Raw genomic sequence first — 16,479 nt, forward strand, 5'->3', positions numbered from 1 at the left:
TGATGTGTCCTTCTGGAACGTTCCCAGACAACCCAGAATCTCCCCTGCTCCAGTCTTCCAGTTGACCTTAAGGCGCCCGTCACTCATCGAAGACACCTTCAGACAACTGGGTGCTGCAGATCATGACTACTTCCAGAGAGAACTTGTGGTAAAATTATCTGTTGTCAGTTCAAAAGGGACAATAAAGTAACATTCAAATAATTATCCCTGAGACCGAATGTTACAACTCAACTAATCTTGGCCAAATCAAACCAAATCTCAGCTACTCGATTTAACATTTTAATGTTAGACTGTCACTACCCACTGGACACAAACTGGTTGAATCAACAATGTTTCCAGTGAAACAAACGTGGAATAGACATTGAATTGACGTCTGTGCTCAGTGGTAGAGTCTAGAACTCAACCTACATGTGGCCTATCTTACTGTATCCCTCAGGTACAGTTTGTGGAGGACATGAAGCTGTCGCTCGTCAACAAAAGGGACTTCTTCCTCCATGTGTTTGAAGAGCTGTTGGCACCAGAGTCTGAGATGTTCATGTACAATGACACCAAGACACTGGTCTGGTTCCCTGCCAAGGTAAGAACTAGAATTAGGGAATTAAGATTTCATTACTGTATAATAAATCACTGCACTCTCAAGCAAATTAAAATGGTTGAGTAATGGAATAATATTCTAAAAACAATCTAAATACATTTAGTCAGTTAATAGCAACAAAAAGAGATTCAACCACTACAGCAGTGCCACTATCTACACTGTATCAATCAATATAGAATCGTTTACAAGTATAATCACCATCACTCCCTACTCTCCTCCTGATGTACCAAGGTTTTATTATTACTTAGGCTGTGTCTTGTACACAATCACAGCAAAAATGTTGAATTGCAATATACAGACAAAATAAATATACAAAAAAGGAGATAGAAGTTAGTTAAAAAAGTCATCACAGCTTGGGATGGTGTTTATTCTTGATCTCTGCCTTGGCTCATGTGCCACCTTCCCTTACTACCAGCCCAGAGTGGAGGAGAAGAGCTACTTCCTGTTTGGGGTCTTGTGTGGCATGGCCCTGTACAACCACAACATTGTACACCTGCCCTTCCCTCTGGCCCTGTTCAAGAAGATGGTGGGGGTCAAGCCCTCACTGGAGGACCTGAGAGAGTTTGACCCTGTTGTGGGAGGGTACGTTTGTATTTTAGAATGTACATTTTAGCATTGAATTAGTATCCCTTAGAAACGGATGAAAATGTTTCAACATGAATTCATTTTCGCTGTAATTGAAGGAGTTTGCGGTACCTCTTGGAGGACTACACTGATGATGATGTTGAAGAAAACCTGGACATGACCTTCACCGTATGTATAGTATTGAAACTAATTGTTGAGCAATGAAGTATCCCTAGATACAGTATGTGAATAGTGGTAACTGTTTATTTTCATCAGGTGATCTGGGATGACCAGAAGGTGGAGCTGGATCCCAAAGAAACAGGAAAACCAGTCACAAGTTTTAACAAGTAAGGCTTCAGCAACTTTTACTCCTACAGATGTAAGATCTTAATTTGATCACTCTGTGCAGGAGAACTTTTAAAAGTGTAGAATATATTTGAGGTTTAAAAAGGCTTCAGACTTGATTTTCCCTTACAAAAAAATGTATCAACCCCTACAAAAATGTCCAATAATTATAATCCACAATAATTCACATTTCCTGTTGCTGCAGGGTTATTTTCCTGCTCTAGCAAACTGGCTCACATTACGGTCTATTGTCTGTAATGCATAATACAAGTTTGCAATTTTAGAAGTTAGAAATTTCAACAATAAAATACAATTCATTATTTTGACAGGAAGCAGTTTGTTGATGCCTACGTGAAACTCGCCTTCAACCAATCAGCGGAGAAGGTGTTTGAAGAGTTCAGGAGAGGCTTCTTCAAGGTGTGTGACAGGGACGTGGTGGAGTTGTTCCAGCCTGAGGAGCTCAGGGGAGTCATGGTGGGGAAAGAGGACTACGACTGGGACACGCTCAAACAGGTCTATATACAACCATCATTCATTACTCAGTGTGGGGCTGGGTGCTGACTTGAGAAATTAGGGCATAAATCAGTCAGTGTTGATGCATTTATATCAATGGGGATTTCCTTTGATGTCAAGTTATGGGTGCGTATCTCAAGTTAGGACTGGGACTAGGAGATAATATGCTATACATTGTCTAAATACACATGGTGCTTTGTGACATACTGTGTGACTTTGAGTGGTGAATCGTTTAAATGGCGTGCAAGTTTAATATTGTTTAATTATTGCTGCCATTTGTTTGGTTTGTATATCCAGAACACTGTGTATGATGGAGAGTACCATGCCAGACATCCCAACATCATCACATTCTGGGAGGCTTTTGAGGAACTGACAGATGACCAAAAGAAAGCTTTCCTCCGTAAGTATGGCACTAAATTGCTCTCAGTTGAGTAAAGCTGGAGGAACCATACAGTCTTTCATAATGCTGGTTCAGGGTTTTGTCTGCATGTTTGAACTTCCTGTTCTACAAGAGCTTTTACACATCATTTTTGTCTGAACACATTTGAGTAATTAGCAGACACTTATCCAGAGTAATTTACTGGAGCAATTAGGGTTAAGTGCCTTGATCAAGAGCACAAAAACATATTTTCACCTTCTTTGCTCAAGGGTTTTAACCAGGGACCTTTTGGTTGCTGGCCCAATGTTCTTAATCACTAGGCTATCTACCACACAACAACATCCACTGTATTTCTTCCCATTCTGTCTACCTTTCACTGTCTCTCCCCTCCTTCTCAGTGTTCCTGACGGGCTGTGATCGCGCTCCCATCCTGGGCATGGACAAGATTCAGATGAAGATAGCGATCCTGCAGAACTCTACTGAACTACATTTCCCAGAATCCCTTACCTGCCACTTCCTACTGCTGCTGCCCATCTACCCCTCCAAGGAGATGCTGCTGGCCAGGCTCAAAGAGGCAGTGGCCCACAACAGAGGCTTCTGGAAGGAGTAATGGACACTATATATAGGCTACTGCTGTGTTCATAATTTCATTCAATGCGTTTCTGACATGTCAATATATCGCTTCAGTTTAGCATAGGATTTTGGTTATAGCCTCCTTCTAGGTTCAGATTTGCCAGTTTCTTTCAAACTTTTACATTTTGCCTTTTACCTTGGCTTTTTCTATTGAAAATGTGAAAATTGCAAATCTAGGATATGTAGGCCTACCCTATTATAGAAAAAAACATTCATTGACTTAATGTCTACTAATTCTGGGTGTGATTTAAAAAAATAACATTCTTATTGAGTAATATACATTCAGTAATATACATTCAAGAGCCTATTTATTTATGCATGTGTGGCATTTGATTAATTGATATAGTGTGGCATTTGATGTAATCCTGCAATAGTGTGGCATTTGATGTAATCCTGCAATAGTGTGGCATTTGATGTAACAATAGTGTCATTTGATGTCATCCTGCAATTTTTTCTGGATTTGATGTAATCCTGCATCATCTTTTGACATATACGTCTGTATCTTGTGTTTTATTGATCCTGCAATAATTATTTATGTATCTAATAAATAGAGATGATTAGTTCACCTCAGTTTTCTTTTATCAATGGGAACTGCTGTCAGCACTTCGATGCAGAGCATCCTGTGGTGTGGCATTTTTCTCCAACAAGTCACATAACGTGGAACCATGTGTTTCTTGATGTCATCCTGCAATAGTGTGGCATTTGATGTCATCCTGCAATAGGTGATGTCAGCAATAGTGTGGCATTTTGTCCTATGGTTATTTTGCAATTCAACCTTCCCAATAATTTGATGTTCCTAGGCTGGCAGGTTCCTCAGGGTTCTATTAAAATTAATGTTCTCAATTGTTCAGAGAATGTTAAGAAACAACATTCTTCCATGGGAATTTCAGGACTTCAGCATAATTTGATGTTTCTTACATTTTTTATCATGGTTTTATTTAAAGTGGCATGTTCTCAGCAATTAGTGTTAAAAAAGTTCTGGCATTTCATGAACATTCAGGTGGCAATGTCATCCTGCAAAAAAAATGTTCCTGTGGGAATTTCATTCATTTGAGCATAACATTTTCTACTGTTAAGTTTTCTCGTGTGTCATTTGATGTATTCAGTCATGTTCTCAGATGTTTAGAGGCTGGCATTTGATGTCATTGAAACAAGTGTGGCATTTTTTGCAATAGTGGGAATTCCAGTCATCCTGCAATAGTGTGGCATTTGTTGTCATCCTGCAATAATGTTTTATGCATTTGGTAATTCTTCATGGTTCTATTTAAATTTAATGTTCATCCTGCAACATGTAATTTGATTTCCAGCAATAGTGTGGCATTTGAACATCCTTTTCTTCTGGACAATCATCAAGAACACATAGTAACATTCAACGGAATAACTGTTGGAAGAATGTTATTGGAAAACTTTTATCAATACATTCCATTCCCAGCATCAACAAAATTTCTATCCTCTATCTTGTTAAGTGTGTTATGGTTGTTTGCTGCACCCACTAATTGGCCACACCTGAATGTTCTTAATTAGTGAACTTGTTTCCTTTGAAATGGGGTCTGTTTGAATCAGAACTAACAAAACATGAACATTCTTCAACATCCTATGAGTTAAAAAACATGTCTTTCCATGCTTGCTACTATCCTAGTGTGGTGCAGTGGCAACCACTTAATTCCATGGCTAGTGAACAGAGAGATGAAATGGGTTTGAATCTCACAGACAGCCATGCAACATAAAAAGAAATGGTTTTGCATGATTAATGCTGAAGCAAATTAATTGTGCTTGGAGTTCAAAACAGTTAACCTAAACTAGCAGTGTCATTAAAAGTCTTATTAAAACAGTCTCAGGACATTATTTAATTACCCTATAATTTCTGTTCTCAGAATGGTATTAAAAAACCCCAGGAAATTTTTCAGGGAACCATAGAAAAACCTCCCTGCAACCTAAAAATGTAAGTTCCCAGAGCAGGCAACATTTTCACTTCCATTCTCAGAATGTTCAAAATACATTCTGTTTTCACTGTCAGGAAACGTTTGGCTTTGTCCCCAGAACCAATGGGAAACCAAAAAAAGTACTTTCGAACAACTTCCAAGGAACCAAATGTGCTAGCTGGGTTGTTTGTTTGATTAAAATACTTTACTTTACCCTGTCCCACTGCATATGAGCCTGATATTCTCGTTTACTCAGGCCATTCCCGTTGTGGCATACGTTTCTGTTTGGAGGAAAATGTAAATTTAGGTTTCGTTTTCGTTTCTTGCTGTGTTTCTTTTACAGATATGTCATATGGTCTCGTTCATCCCTTTCAGAACGCACTGACTCCTAGGGCGCAGAAAGACCGTCCTGTGTTCCATCAAGATTAGCTGATTATGGATACGTTTAGAAGGTGATAATAACACATTTACAATGTTTTCGTGGGAGAGAACACCCGTGATGGCTTCGGTTTAGTGAAATCGAGGTTTGGTAAAGGCGAACACGGACGGTTGCCTAAATGTCATACACCTGAAATCTCCAGTTGCGCATCTTCCGCAGGTAATAAAGTGGTCGCGTTTATCAGAAATAACGGAAAAAGTGTCATTGCTTCAGGATGCAAGATGACAAAGATGGGAGAAGGGTCACATGGAAAACTGAGTAAGCACCTTTCTATATGTTTTTCCCCAACACCACTACTTTACTGAACTGCTTAAACAACAGGGTTTAAATCGGCAATCAGCAGGTGAAACAATAACAAAGGAATACCCGTTTCTGTATAAAGCTGAAGGCATGGGGCGAAAATTAACCACCTCAAATTCATAGATAGTGCTATTTCAGGACGAACCATCCATGATATCAACATTATACTTTTAACAATGTTTTGAGACTATACAGTGTTTGTTTACATGTACATTGTTTACGGACGAGGTAAAAGTGTTATATTTTGAGTTCTGATGGGGTATTTTTAGTTGAACTAAGCTCATGAGTCATTTCTAAGTTATATTCTTCAAGAATCAATGTTTTGATATTATAAAAATGGATGAAGTAACTGCTAATTGCCCCTTTTGTATTTAATACATTTCATTTATATTTCATTTGTATAGAGGGTGTGGAGTGCAGGGAGAAGATTCTGTCTCTGAGTTGCTGTGATGCACATATTATTTTACTGTCTGAAGAGGGCAGAGTTTTGTGCCTCACCTCAAGCATCCAATGTTCCCAGGTGGGTGCTTGACAGAAATGACACATCTCTATTTTGGCCGACTCACAATTTTTGATGGCTTCTGTCAATTTTAGTAATTTACCATGTTGTAATGATTACTTTTGGTTGTCTGTGTTTTCTCAGACCAGTGGGTAACTTGAATCAGGTAATTCAAGTTGCATGTGGAGACCAGCATTCCATTGCACTAACCCAAGGTAAACAATCACATTCTAAATCACTCAGTTTGAGAAGGGATATGATAGGAGGCTGTCTGTGCTCTTTGAATGTCCTTTATACCAGATAGTCTCTGTTCCCAGTAGATATCAACATGACAATACTGGAAGAGATGGAGACCCACACACTGTCAATTTTTTAAATAAAAAATAAACAGAGGCTTTAATGCTAAAATAGATGTTTTAATGGGACATCATCATTCAAAAGTTCATAGTGCAGAAATAAAAGGTGATAATAAAAAATCAGTTTGAGAAGGTTCACAATAGACATTTAGAAATAAAACTACATTTATCACATACTCTAACAATGCAGCACGTGTCCTGTGAGATTTTCCAATGTACAAATATTATTTGACCTTCCATTAGATGGTAAAGTGTTCACGTGGGGCCAGAACTCCAGTGGACAGCTGGGTTTGGGGAGGGTAGAGCCCAGCACCTTGTCTCCCAGCCTGTCAAGTCTCTGTCAGGGATCCCCTTGGCTCAGATCACCGCTGGGGAGACCACAGCTTCGCCCTGTCCCTCTCTGGAGCCGTGTTCGGCTGGGGCAAGAACAGCGCCGGGCAGCTGGGACTGGGGGACACAATAGGTACTGTATACACAAATATTATTAAATCATCAACTAATAATATTCATTATTAGTTGGTATGTTTTAAAGAAAAGGAGTATGTTTGATATGTTTGAAGCAGACAGTATGAGTAGATAATTTAATATCAAATAGTATTTAGTCCCCTTTTCGTTTTACAATAGTCAAAACAGAAAAAGCAAGCAAAGAAAAAAATGGGTGAAATCTATTTTGTCCAGACAGACCTGCTCCAGCTCCTGTTGATTGCCTGAATCTAAAGAAGACCGTTGCTGTTTCCTGTGGAGGGGAGCATACTGCTGTTCTGACAAAGGTTCTGACGTTTTTTACACAACATTTCCAACTGATACTATGTTTATTCTCCCAGTACCATTAAGATCTAAAGAATGTTTGGACCAATGATGTCTTGCTGGTTAGCATCACATACAGTAGAAACATTCATATCAACAACAGGAGCCGAAAACATCATCATGATAACTGTGTGAATGGGTTTTGTTCTAGGGAGGTTTAGTGTTCACATTTGGCTCGGGTCGATATGGACAGCTTGGACACAACTCTCTCAGAAATGAACTACGACCTCGACTGGTGGCCGAATTCTGGGGGGCAAAGGTGACCCAGATAGCCTGTGGAAGGTATGTAGTTACTAGATTGATTGATATAAGTCATGTGAATCTCTGTAAAATCATACATAGTCACACAAAGATCAATGGATGTAGCTTGGAGTGTCACTGGGTATATTATTAGATATATCCATTCTTAGGGATCACAGTTGATTTGTGATTTTTACTTTACAATCCTGTTTGTCAAATTAGAAACCACACATTGGCATTTGTGGGCTCCTTCAAAAAGATCTACTCATTTGGGCATGGAGAGCAAGGGCAGCTGGGAAATGGAGTCAAGATGGATCAGTCTGTGCCTCTGCCAGTACAGCTACCACAGGGTAGTTAAAACATTCCTTTCCTTTGCATAACGTAACCTAATTCAAATGCAATACAGTAGTTAGGCTGAAATGTTGGTCTCTATGAAATTATAAAATAACAGGTTTATAACATCCTAACTGTTTTGGGTAACTTTCAGACCACATTGATGACCAGCAAATTGAACAAACATTTGCTGGAGGAAACCATTCTTTTGCCTTGTGCAGTTCTCTAAGGTTTACAGTGCATTTACAGTTAGTTTGTTCTGTTTGTCCTTAGTATTTAAAATTGTTTTAATACAGTGCATAAAATTGTTATTACAGGAATCAGGAAAAGGGATGAATGACTCCCGTGTTGAAAAAATGATTCAAACATTAGACAATGACGTCATTGACAGATGGATCTTGCAATGCGACTCAAAATCATGGGAGAAAATACAGAAGTAAGTACCCCACATGACAAAAAGTATGTGGACACCTGCTGGTCGAACATCTCATTTCAAAATCATGGGCATTAATATGGAGTTTGTACCCCCTTTACTGCTATAACAGCCTCCATTTAACTGTGAAGGATTTCCACTAGATGTTGGAACATTGCTTTGGGACTTGCTTCCTTCAGCCACAAGAGCATTAGTGAGTTCGGTTACTGATGTTGGGCGATTAGGCTTGGCTCGCAGTCGGCGTTCCAATTCATCTCAAAGTTGTTCGATGGGGTTGAGGTTAGGGCTCTGTGCAGGCCAGACAAGTTCTTACACACTGATCTCGACACCATTTCTGTATGGACCTCGCTTTGTGCATGGGGGCATTGCCATGCTGAAACAAGAAAGGGCTTTCCACAAAGTTGGAAGCACAAAGTCGTCTAGTGATGCTGTAGCATTAAGATTTCCCTTTACTGGAACTAAGGAGCCTAGTCCGAACCACAGTTGGCTCTATGCATTCGGGCAGGTAGTGTTCTCCTGGCATCCGCCAAAACCAGACTAGTCCGTCGGACTGCCAGATGGTGAAGTGTGATTCATCACTCCAGAAAGCGTGTTTCCACTGCTCCAGAGTCCATTGGTGGCGAGCTTTACACCACTCCAGCCGATGCTTGGCATTGCACATGCTATGCGGCTGCTCGGCCATGGAAACCCATTTCATGAAGCTCCCGACGAACAGTTCTTGTGCTGAGGTTGCTTCCAGAGGCAGTTTGGAACTCGGTAGTGAGTGTTGCAACCGAGAACATTTTTTTTTTTTTACGCACTTCAGCACTCAGCGGTACCATTCTGTGAGCTTGTGTGGCCTACCACTTTGTGGCTGAGCCGTTGTTGCTCCTAGACGTTTCCACTTCACAATAACAGTGTTTACAGTTGACCGTGGAATCTCTAGCAGGGCAGAAATTTGACGAACTGACTTGTTGGAAAGGTGGCATCCTCTGACAGTGAAACGTTGAAAGTCACTGAGCTCTTCAGTAAGGCGATTCTACTGCCAGTGTTTGTCTATGGAAATTACATGGCCATGTGCTCGATTTTATACACATGTCAGTAACCAGTGTGGCTGAAATAGCCAAATCCACTAATTTGAAGGGTGTCCACATACTTTTCTATATATAGTGTATGATACAAATAAACCTGATGCTCAGGCTCAATACAAATACGCAATTCATGATGGTTGATAATTGGACAAGGCAACACAAACATACATGACTCAGTGACACAAAACAACTACTGAAAAGTAGAAGGTTTCAGGAACTTACATACACGGAACTATAAGATTCTTCACCTTTATTTTCAGGGAAATCACAAAAACGTTCTCTTCTGCATCATGTTTAAATGGGAGCTTCCTGGACAAAAGGTAAAAATTAACTGCCTATCCATTCATGTTTTATCATCACATTATTGAACAGTTTGTTTTATTGTTGCATATTTAATAGTATTTATTGATCTCATCAATCACTAGCCGTGACAAACATTATCAAACCTCACTGAAGCACTCTGGCCTGGACTTGTCATTCGCCCGACTGGCTTTTCAAAACCTGGCTAAAAAGAATAAAGTGCTAGCTGAGGTATCATTTCATATATTATCTTTATGATCAGATACTTATTTTCAATAGTTCTGTTTGTTGTCCTTGATATTCAATTTGACCAGTCATTGATACTGTAAGCCACGATAAGTCATTTAGTTGTGACCCACACAAGCACTCCTGTCATGGTTCTAGGTTGAAGATGTTGTCCAGCGCATACTCCTTCCCTCCCTGAGTAAGGATCCCATTGGGGTGGAGGGTCTGAGGGTGTACCTCATCATCCCTGAGCTCCTGAGGGTTCTCCTAAAACAACAACGTGGCATAGACATTACTGAGGCCTTCGCTGCTGCCATCCTCAGACTGAACCCAGACAAGCTCCAGGTCCTTGGTAAAGTCACCATCCATCAATACACCTTTTTCTTTTATTTTCTTCTCTTCTATTTTCTTCTATTCTATTCTCTTTTTTTAGATACATGAGGTCATCTGTGTGCTCTTGTATCAACTAAACTCCAGGCTAATTCCAACAGAGGGCCTATGGTCGACACTGTCAGATTCCTTCTTCCGAACCGTGGTGAAAGCATTCCACTCCGTGTCAGCAGAGTACCTTCAGCAGATGGCAGTCAAACGATGTGATCATAGAAAATCATTAAAGAAGAATTTTGGGGTTCTGAAAAGGCTTTATGATGTGGGTATTACTTGATAATTTCAAATATTGCTCATGGCCACATCATTTTAAATGTTCACTGCACTGGATATCAATATTCTCTCTTGCATGTAGGCGAACAGCAAGAGACGCAGAAGAATTACAGTTGACACTTTCCATATCAACAAAATCAGTTCTCTCTTTCAGTCTAAGCTGGTTTGTACAATACAGTACATTTCATACACATTTCTGCAACAATCATTTAATGAAAAACCATGCAATGTTATATTTCAAGTCCTGCAATGCAATGCATAATGTCTACTTAGCATTATCACCTTTATCCAAACTCAGGTACAAGACTTAAATTCAGAACTGAGAGAGCTGGTCTGGGATATCTCAGGAGAGGATGACACATATTGGATTGAAAGTGGGATGATATTGAGCAAAATAGAATGTTATAAGGTATGTTATTTTTCTATCACTAGAAACATTTGTATTTTAACGTAACAAATGCCTACGTAAACAATATAGGTAGGTAGTTGGGAAATTACACTAGGTTGTATTTTGAGTGTAAAATCCCTTTACATTTGGCACTTTAGGATAACATATTATGCCTCCTGAAGAACTACCCCTGTATCCTGGACACTGAAGCCAAATGTACAGTGTGGATGTATGAATTTGATCAGATCAAAGTAAGTACCTGCATTTTTTTAAACTACACTGTAAAAAATGACTTTTGATCAACCTAAAAAAGTTGCATCAACTGGTTAGAAGTAAATGAGTCAGCCTCTCAATTGAAAAAACAACAACATTTGTTGAAACCAAATACATGACTTAATTTAACCATTATATTTGATTATTAAGAAACCTATATTTCAAGTTGCAACCTATTTCAACACAGCTTACTTTTCCTCTTTGGTTAAACCTAATAAATCACAAATACTCACTAACATTAAAAAAAATCCAAGTTCTCTTTATTTTTACTATTTTTCTACATTGTAGAATATTAGTGAAGACATCAAAACTATGAAAAAAACACATATGGAATCATATGTCAAAAAAGTGTTAAACAAATCAAAATATATTTTAGATTCTTTAAAGTAGCCATCCTTTGCCTTGAAGACAGCTTTGCACACTCTTGGCATTTTATCAACCAGCTTCACCTGGAATTATTTTCCAACAGTCTTGAAGGAGTTCCCACAAATGCTGAGCACTTGTTGACTGTTTTTCTTTCACTCTGCGGTCCAACTCATCCCAAACCATCTCAATTGGATTGAGATCAGGTGATTGTGGAGGCCAGGTCATCTGTGTCAGGACCCGGTTACAAACTTGGGTCTCCAGTGTGAGAAACAGTCACTTACTAAACTGAGCCACTAATAGTCGGCAGAACCCAGAAGATGAGGCAGACACAGCAGTACTAGAGACGATGATTTAATAAAGAAAAAAGATCTTCAGGAAAAAATATAAATCCACAACGTCAAAAGTAATTCCAAGAGAAGAAATGTATATCCTCCAAGACACAAGGAAAATTCACAAAGTGGTAAGAACAGCAGGGGAAAAAAACAAACCTCAAAATAATAATCAAAAATAAACAAGAACAAAACCAGCGTACCCCAAGAAAATCCAACTAGATAAACAAAAGTTCACAGCATGGCTGGGTGCTAACATACAAACACAGAGCAAAGAACTGAGGAACACTAAGGGTTTAAATACATTCAAGGGAAATGAGGCACAGGTGCAACTAATAACTAGAACAAGGGAAAAACAAAAGGGTCAAAAAAGAACAATGGGGGCATCTAGTGACCAAAACCTGAACAATCCTGGCCAAATCCTGACAATCTGATGCAGCACTCCATCACTCTCCTTCTTGGTAAAATAGCCCTTCACAGCCTGGAGGTGTGTTGGGTCATTGTCCTGTTGAAAAACAAATGATAGTCCCACTAAGCTCAAACCAGATGGGATGGCGTATCGCTGCAGAATGCTGTGGTTAATGCTGGTTAAGTGTGCCTTGAATTAGAAATAAATCACTGACAGTGTCATCAGCAAAGCACTATCACACCTCCTCCTCCATGCTTCACGGTGGGAACCACACATGTGGAGATCATCCGTTCACCTAGTCTGCATCTCACAAAGACACTGTGGTTGGGACAAAAAAAATCTCACATTTGGACTCATCAGACCAAAAGACAGATTTCCACCGGTCTAATGTCCCAAGCAAGTCTCTTCTTTTTAGTAGTGGTTTCTTTGCAACAATTCGACCATGAGTCTACTCTGAACAGTTGATGTTGAGATGTGTCTGTTATTTGAACTCTGTGAAGGATTTATTTGGGCTGCAATATGAGGTGCAGTTAACTCTAATGAACTGATCCTCTGATCCTTTTGCGACTGCATTTGAAGAAACTTTCAAAGTTCTTGAAATCTTCCGCATTGACTGACCTTTGTCTCAAAGTAATGATGGATTGTAGTTTCTCTTTGCTTATTTGAGCTGTTCTTGTCATAATATGTACTTGGTCTTTTACCAAATAGGGCTATCTTCTGTATACCACCCCTACCATGTCACAACTGATTGTCTCAAGATATTCCACAAATTAACTTTTAACAAGGCACACCTGTTAATTGAAATGCATTCCAGGTGACTACCTCATGAAGCTGGTTGAGAGAATGCCAAGAGTGTGCAAAGCTGCCATCAAGGCAAAGGGTGGCTACTTTGAAGAATCTCAAATATCAAATATATTTGGATTTGTTTAATACTTTTTTGGTTACTACATGATTCCATATGTTATTTCATAGTTTTGATGTCTTCACTATTATTCTACAATGTAGAAAATAGTCCAAATAAAGAAAAAACCTTGAATGAGTAGGTGTGTCCAAACTTTTGACTGAGTGTATATATAACCCATTTTATCATGTTGGAATTACCTATCCAAATTTCTTCACTTGGGTTACAAGCAATTAAATCCCTGTCCTGTTAATCAAGATATTAAGATGGTTCCATAACATGGAAAAATTACTCCAAACACCTTCTCATTAACTGGTAACAGTATTGTAACCAAATGGTGACCATCTCATTAATAGAAATCTTTCTAAACTCTTTACTAAAACAGTACTTACATGGATCTCACTTAAGATTCAGTGCTGGCAGTGAACATACAGTATTACCATTAACCTCTATGGGACCCCCCCCCCCCCCCATACATTTTTATATTCAAATGTAGGAACTGGGTTGTACAGTTTTTACCCCTGCTGTGTCTTGCATTTCAAAGATGATGGAACCACAACAACAACAACAAAGGAAAACCCCTGTTTCTTTCTTTGTATTATCTTTTACCAGATCTAAAGTGTTATATTCTCCAACATTCATTTCACATTTCCACCAACTTCAAAGTGTTTCCTTTCAAATGGTATCAGGATATGCATATCCTTGCTTCAGGTGCTGAGTTACAGGCAGTTAGATTTGGATATGTCATTTTAGGCAAAAATGTAAAAAAAGGTCCAATCCTTATGAGGTTGAACAAATGACATGGAATGACAGTCACTCTCAGGGATTGCCAAAAATAACAATCTGAAAGTCACGACCTCAATAGTCCACCCTCCAACTCATCTGATAGGCTGCCACCGATACATTGCTCCCACTGCTATGAGGTGTTGAAAGCAATTTAGACGCTTTCATTCAATTCAAAAATCACATTGATCTGTCAAATTCGTTATTTGATTTCAGACAAATTGAATAGAGCACTTTAAGACGAACAACAGTGCCATGTCACTTTTCTTTTACAGTGTATGTTAGACATTATCCAGATTGAAGTTGCTGGGCACAAGGCAAATTTAATTTTCAAATTTTTTCATATTTTGCTGTTCTGCCAAAGAGTTTTCACTAATATTCACATACCTTTTAATAATCTTATCCAAGGATTGTCATGAGGACATCGAATACGGTTGGTTTTGTGACGGCACCCTAAAGGTGGCTCGGGAAACACTTCTGGATGGTACCTTTCAGCAACTACGGAAAATGATTTGCCACATGGTGGCTTTAAAGGTAAGTGTTCTGCTTTTCTCTATTTTGGAGAATGTGGTAGCTTTCTGTGTGACTATTTAGATTTATCATCTCAAGTGCTCTGAACTGTTTTTGTCTCCAGGTGAAGTTTCAAGCAGAGGATGGTGTGGATGAAGGTGCTGTTTCACTGGAATTCTTCAGCCTCCTGGGAAGGGAACTTCTCACAATGGAACCAAAGACACTGGAGGTTTACGAGTCTGGACTAGCATGGTTCACAACATCTGTACGTTCCATATTCAGTTACATATTGTTCCCAGATTTAACTCAATATTTCCGCACAATTTAATTTACTAATTTAGAAATATCCATTCTTAGAAATGCCAATTATGGTACTGTTATTATACTATAAGGAATTTGTAATATTTAATGGCTTGTGGCATTGTATTTATTTATTTTTATCCATAGGACGGCGGTATCACTGATGAATTCTACTTACTTGGGCTGCTCTGTGGGAAGGCACTGTATAATCAGTGTGTTCTGAACCTCTGCTTCCCTCTGGCTCTCTTCAAGAAGCTTCTGGGTCTGACTACAACATTGGATGACCTTAAAGAGCTGTCGCCAACTGAAGCACGGTACAATTATTCTGCTGAGAAAGAAGAGGGGTCCATAATATATGTTCATCTCTTCAACTGCTGCTACAGAACAGTGTAAAAGTAGAACGTCTCAAAACACCATGATTGTGTCATGAAACCAGGAAAAGTAGTGCACCTAAGATGAGATCTGGTGTTTCGAGGGGGTTTGAATGTAAACCCAAGGGAAGTGTTTTGATGCACAGAATGTGTTTTAAAACAGAAATCAAGTACTCGGAAACACCCAAAGTGGTTTTTTAACCTGAATATTTGTGTTTTTAAGAGAATGTTGTGAAAACACTTTTTAGGGTTTCAATGCATGTAAAAGGAAGCATCAAAACACAAACACAATGTTTCTCATACAATCACTGGTTCACTGGTTCATCAATATTGATTGATGATAAGGGCCCATGGAGAATCATTTTTTGTAGAATTCTTTTTTTCAATGCTTTATTTTGACAGGTTAGAAACAGGAAGGGCAGTAAGGTACATTTTGTTGGAATTTTACCCACTCAACTACGCAGCCACACTGTAAGAAATTATTCTGAGGTGAATTGAAATTGACATGTCACCCCTCTCCCCATCGAAGACCGGGGTTAAATTCCCCGCTCCAACCCTTCAATCTGTTTCTCCCACCTATCTGTATCTCCTCTGTCATTTCATAACCGTCTCAATCAAGTGTCAAAATACCCCCCCAATTTTTTTTTGAAATGAATGCAAGTCGTTTCAATGATTTGTTAATGTCATTTTACCAAAATAATGTATGAATAAATCCAACTTAATATGTTTCTTAAAATGTAGGTATCTTTCATGAGGATAACCAAAACATTTCACGATGATGTTTCAATACTCCTGCAAAATTGAGGTTTTGTCTCCTTCAAGTTGGTGGCAGCTCAATTGCCACTAGTTTGGGTGTAACAAAGCACATAATTTTAACAGTGTAGTTGTTTTACAGATATACTATTATCTCCTCATATCACATTTCTACTGTTTGTTTGTTTCAAATTAGTGGCTTGCAGTATGTGTTGGATGAAGATGAGGAGGCTGTTGAAGTGCTGGATTTGGTTTTCATGGTAAGAGAGAATTGATACCTTTAGCCGTTTTTGGTAGCCTACACAGATAATCCTAGCTGATGCAGTACTAATCTTTATTGTCTTTTGAAGGACAAAGGGCAAGAACTGATACCAAATGGAGAGGAGCTCCCAGTTACCATGGTCAACAGGTATATTTGATGATTTATCCATTTATGAATCTCATGAATTAACAAAATGATTCCACAGGATGTGTTCTATACTC

The 16,479-nt window shown here is 38.9% G+C and overlaps 1 protein-coding gene and 1 pseudogene across 1 annotated transcript; both read left to right on the plus strand.

The window, feature by feature from the left end:
• The first annotated feature begins 2 nt into the window (after nt 1–2).
• On the plus strand, nt 3–3,345 carry LOC135536964 (probable E3 ubiquitin-protein ligase HERC6). Its single transcript, XM_064963183.1, is given in 9 exon segments — nt 3–39; nt 42–148; nt 437–577; nt 1,011–1,177; nt 1,279–1,348; nt 1,436–1,506; nt 1,834–2,017; nt 2,315–2,417; nt 2,795–3,345. Coding segments are annotated over 9 exon segments (1,092 nt in total). The 3' UTR covers nt 3,007–3,345.
• A 2,266-nt stretch (nt 3,346–5,611) lies between these two features.
• LOC135536965 (probable E3 ubiquitin-protein ligase HERC3) lies at nt 5,612–16,415 on the plus strand (annotated as a pseudogene).
• Nucleotides 16,416–16,479: the final 64 nt, after the last annotated feature.

The sequence above is a fragment of the Oncorhynchus masou genome, unplaced genomic scaffold, assembly GCF_036934945.1.
Source record: "Oncorhynchus masou masou isolate Uvic2021 unplaced genomic scaffold, UVic_Omas_1.1 unplaced_scaffold_6883, whole genome shotgun sequence".
In the NCBI taxonomy this organism is placed as follows: domain Eukaryota; kingdom Metazoa; phylum Chordata; class Actinopteri; order Salmoniformes; family Salmonidae; genus Oncorhynchus; species Oncorhynchus masou.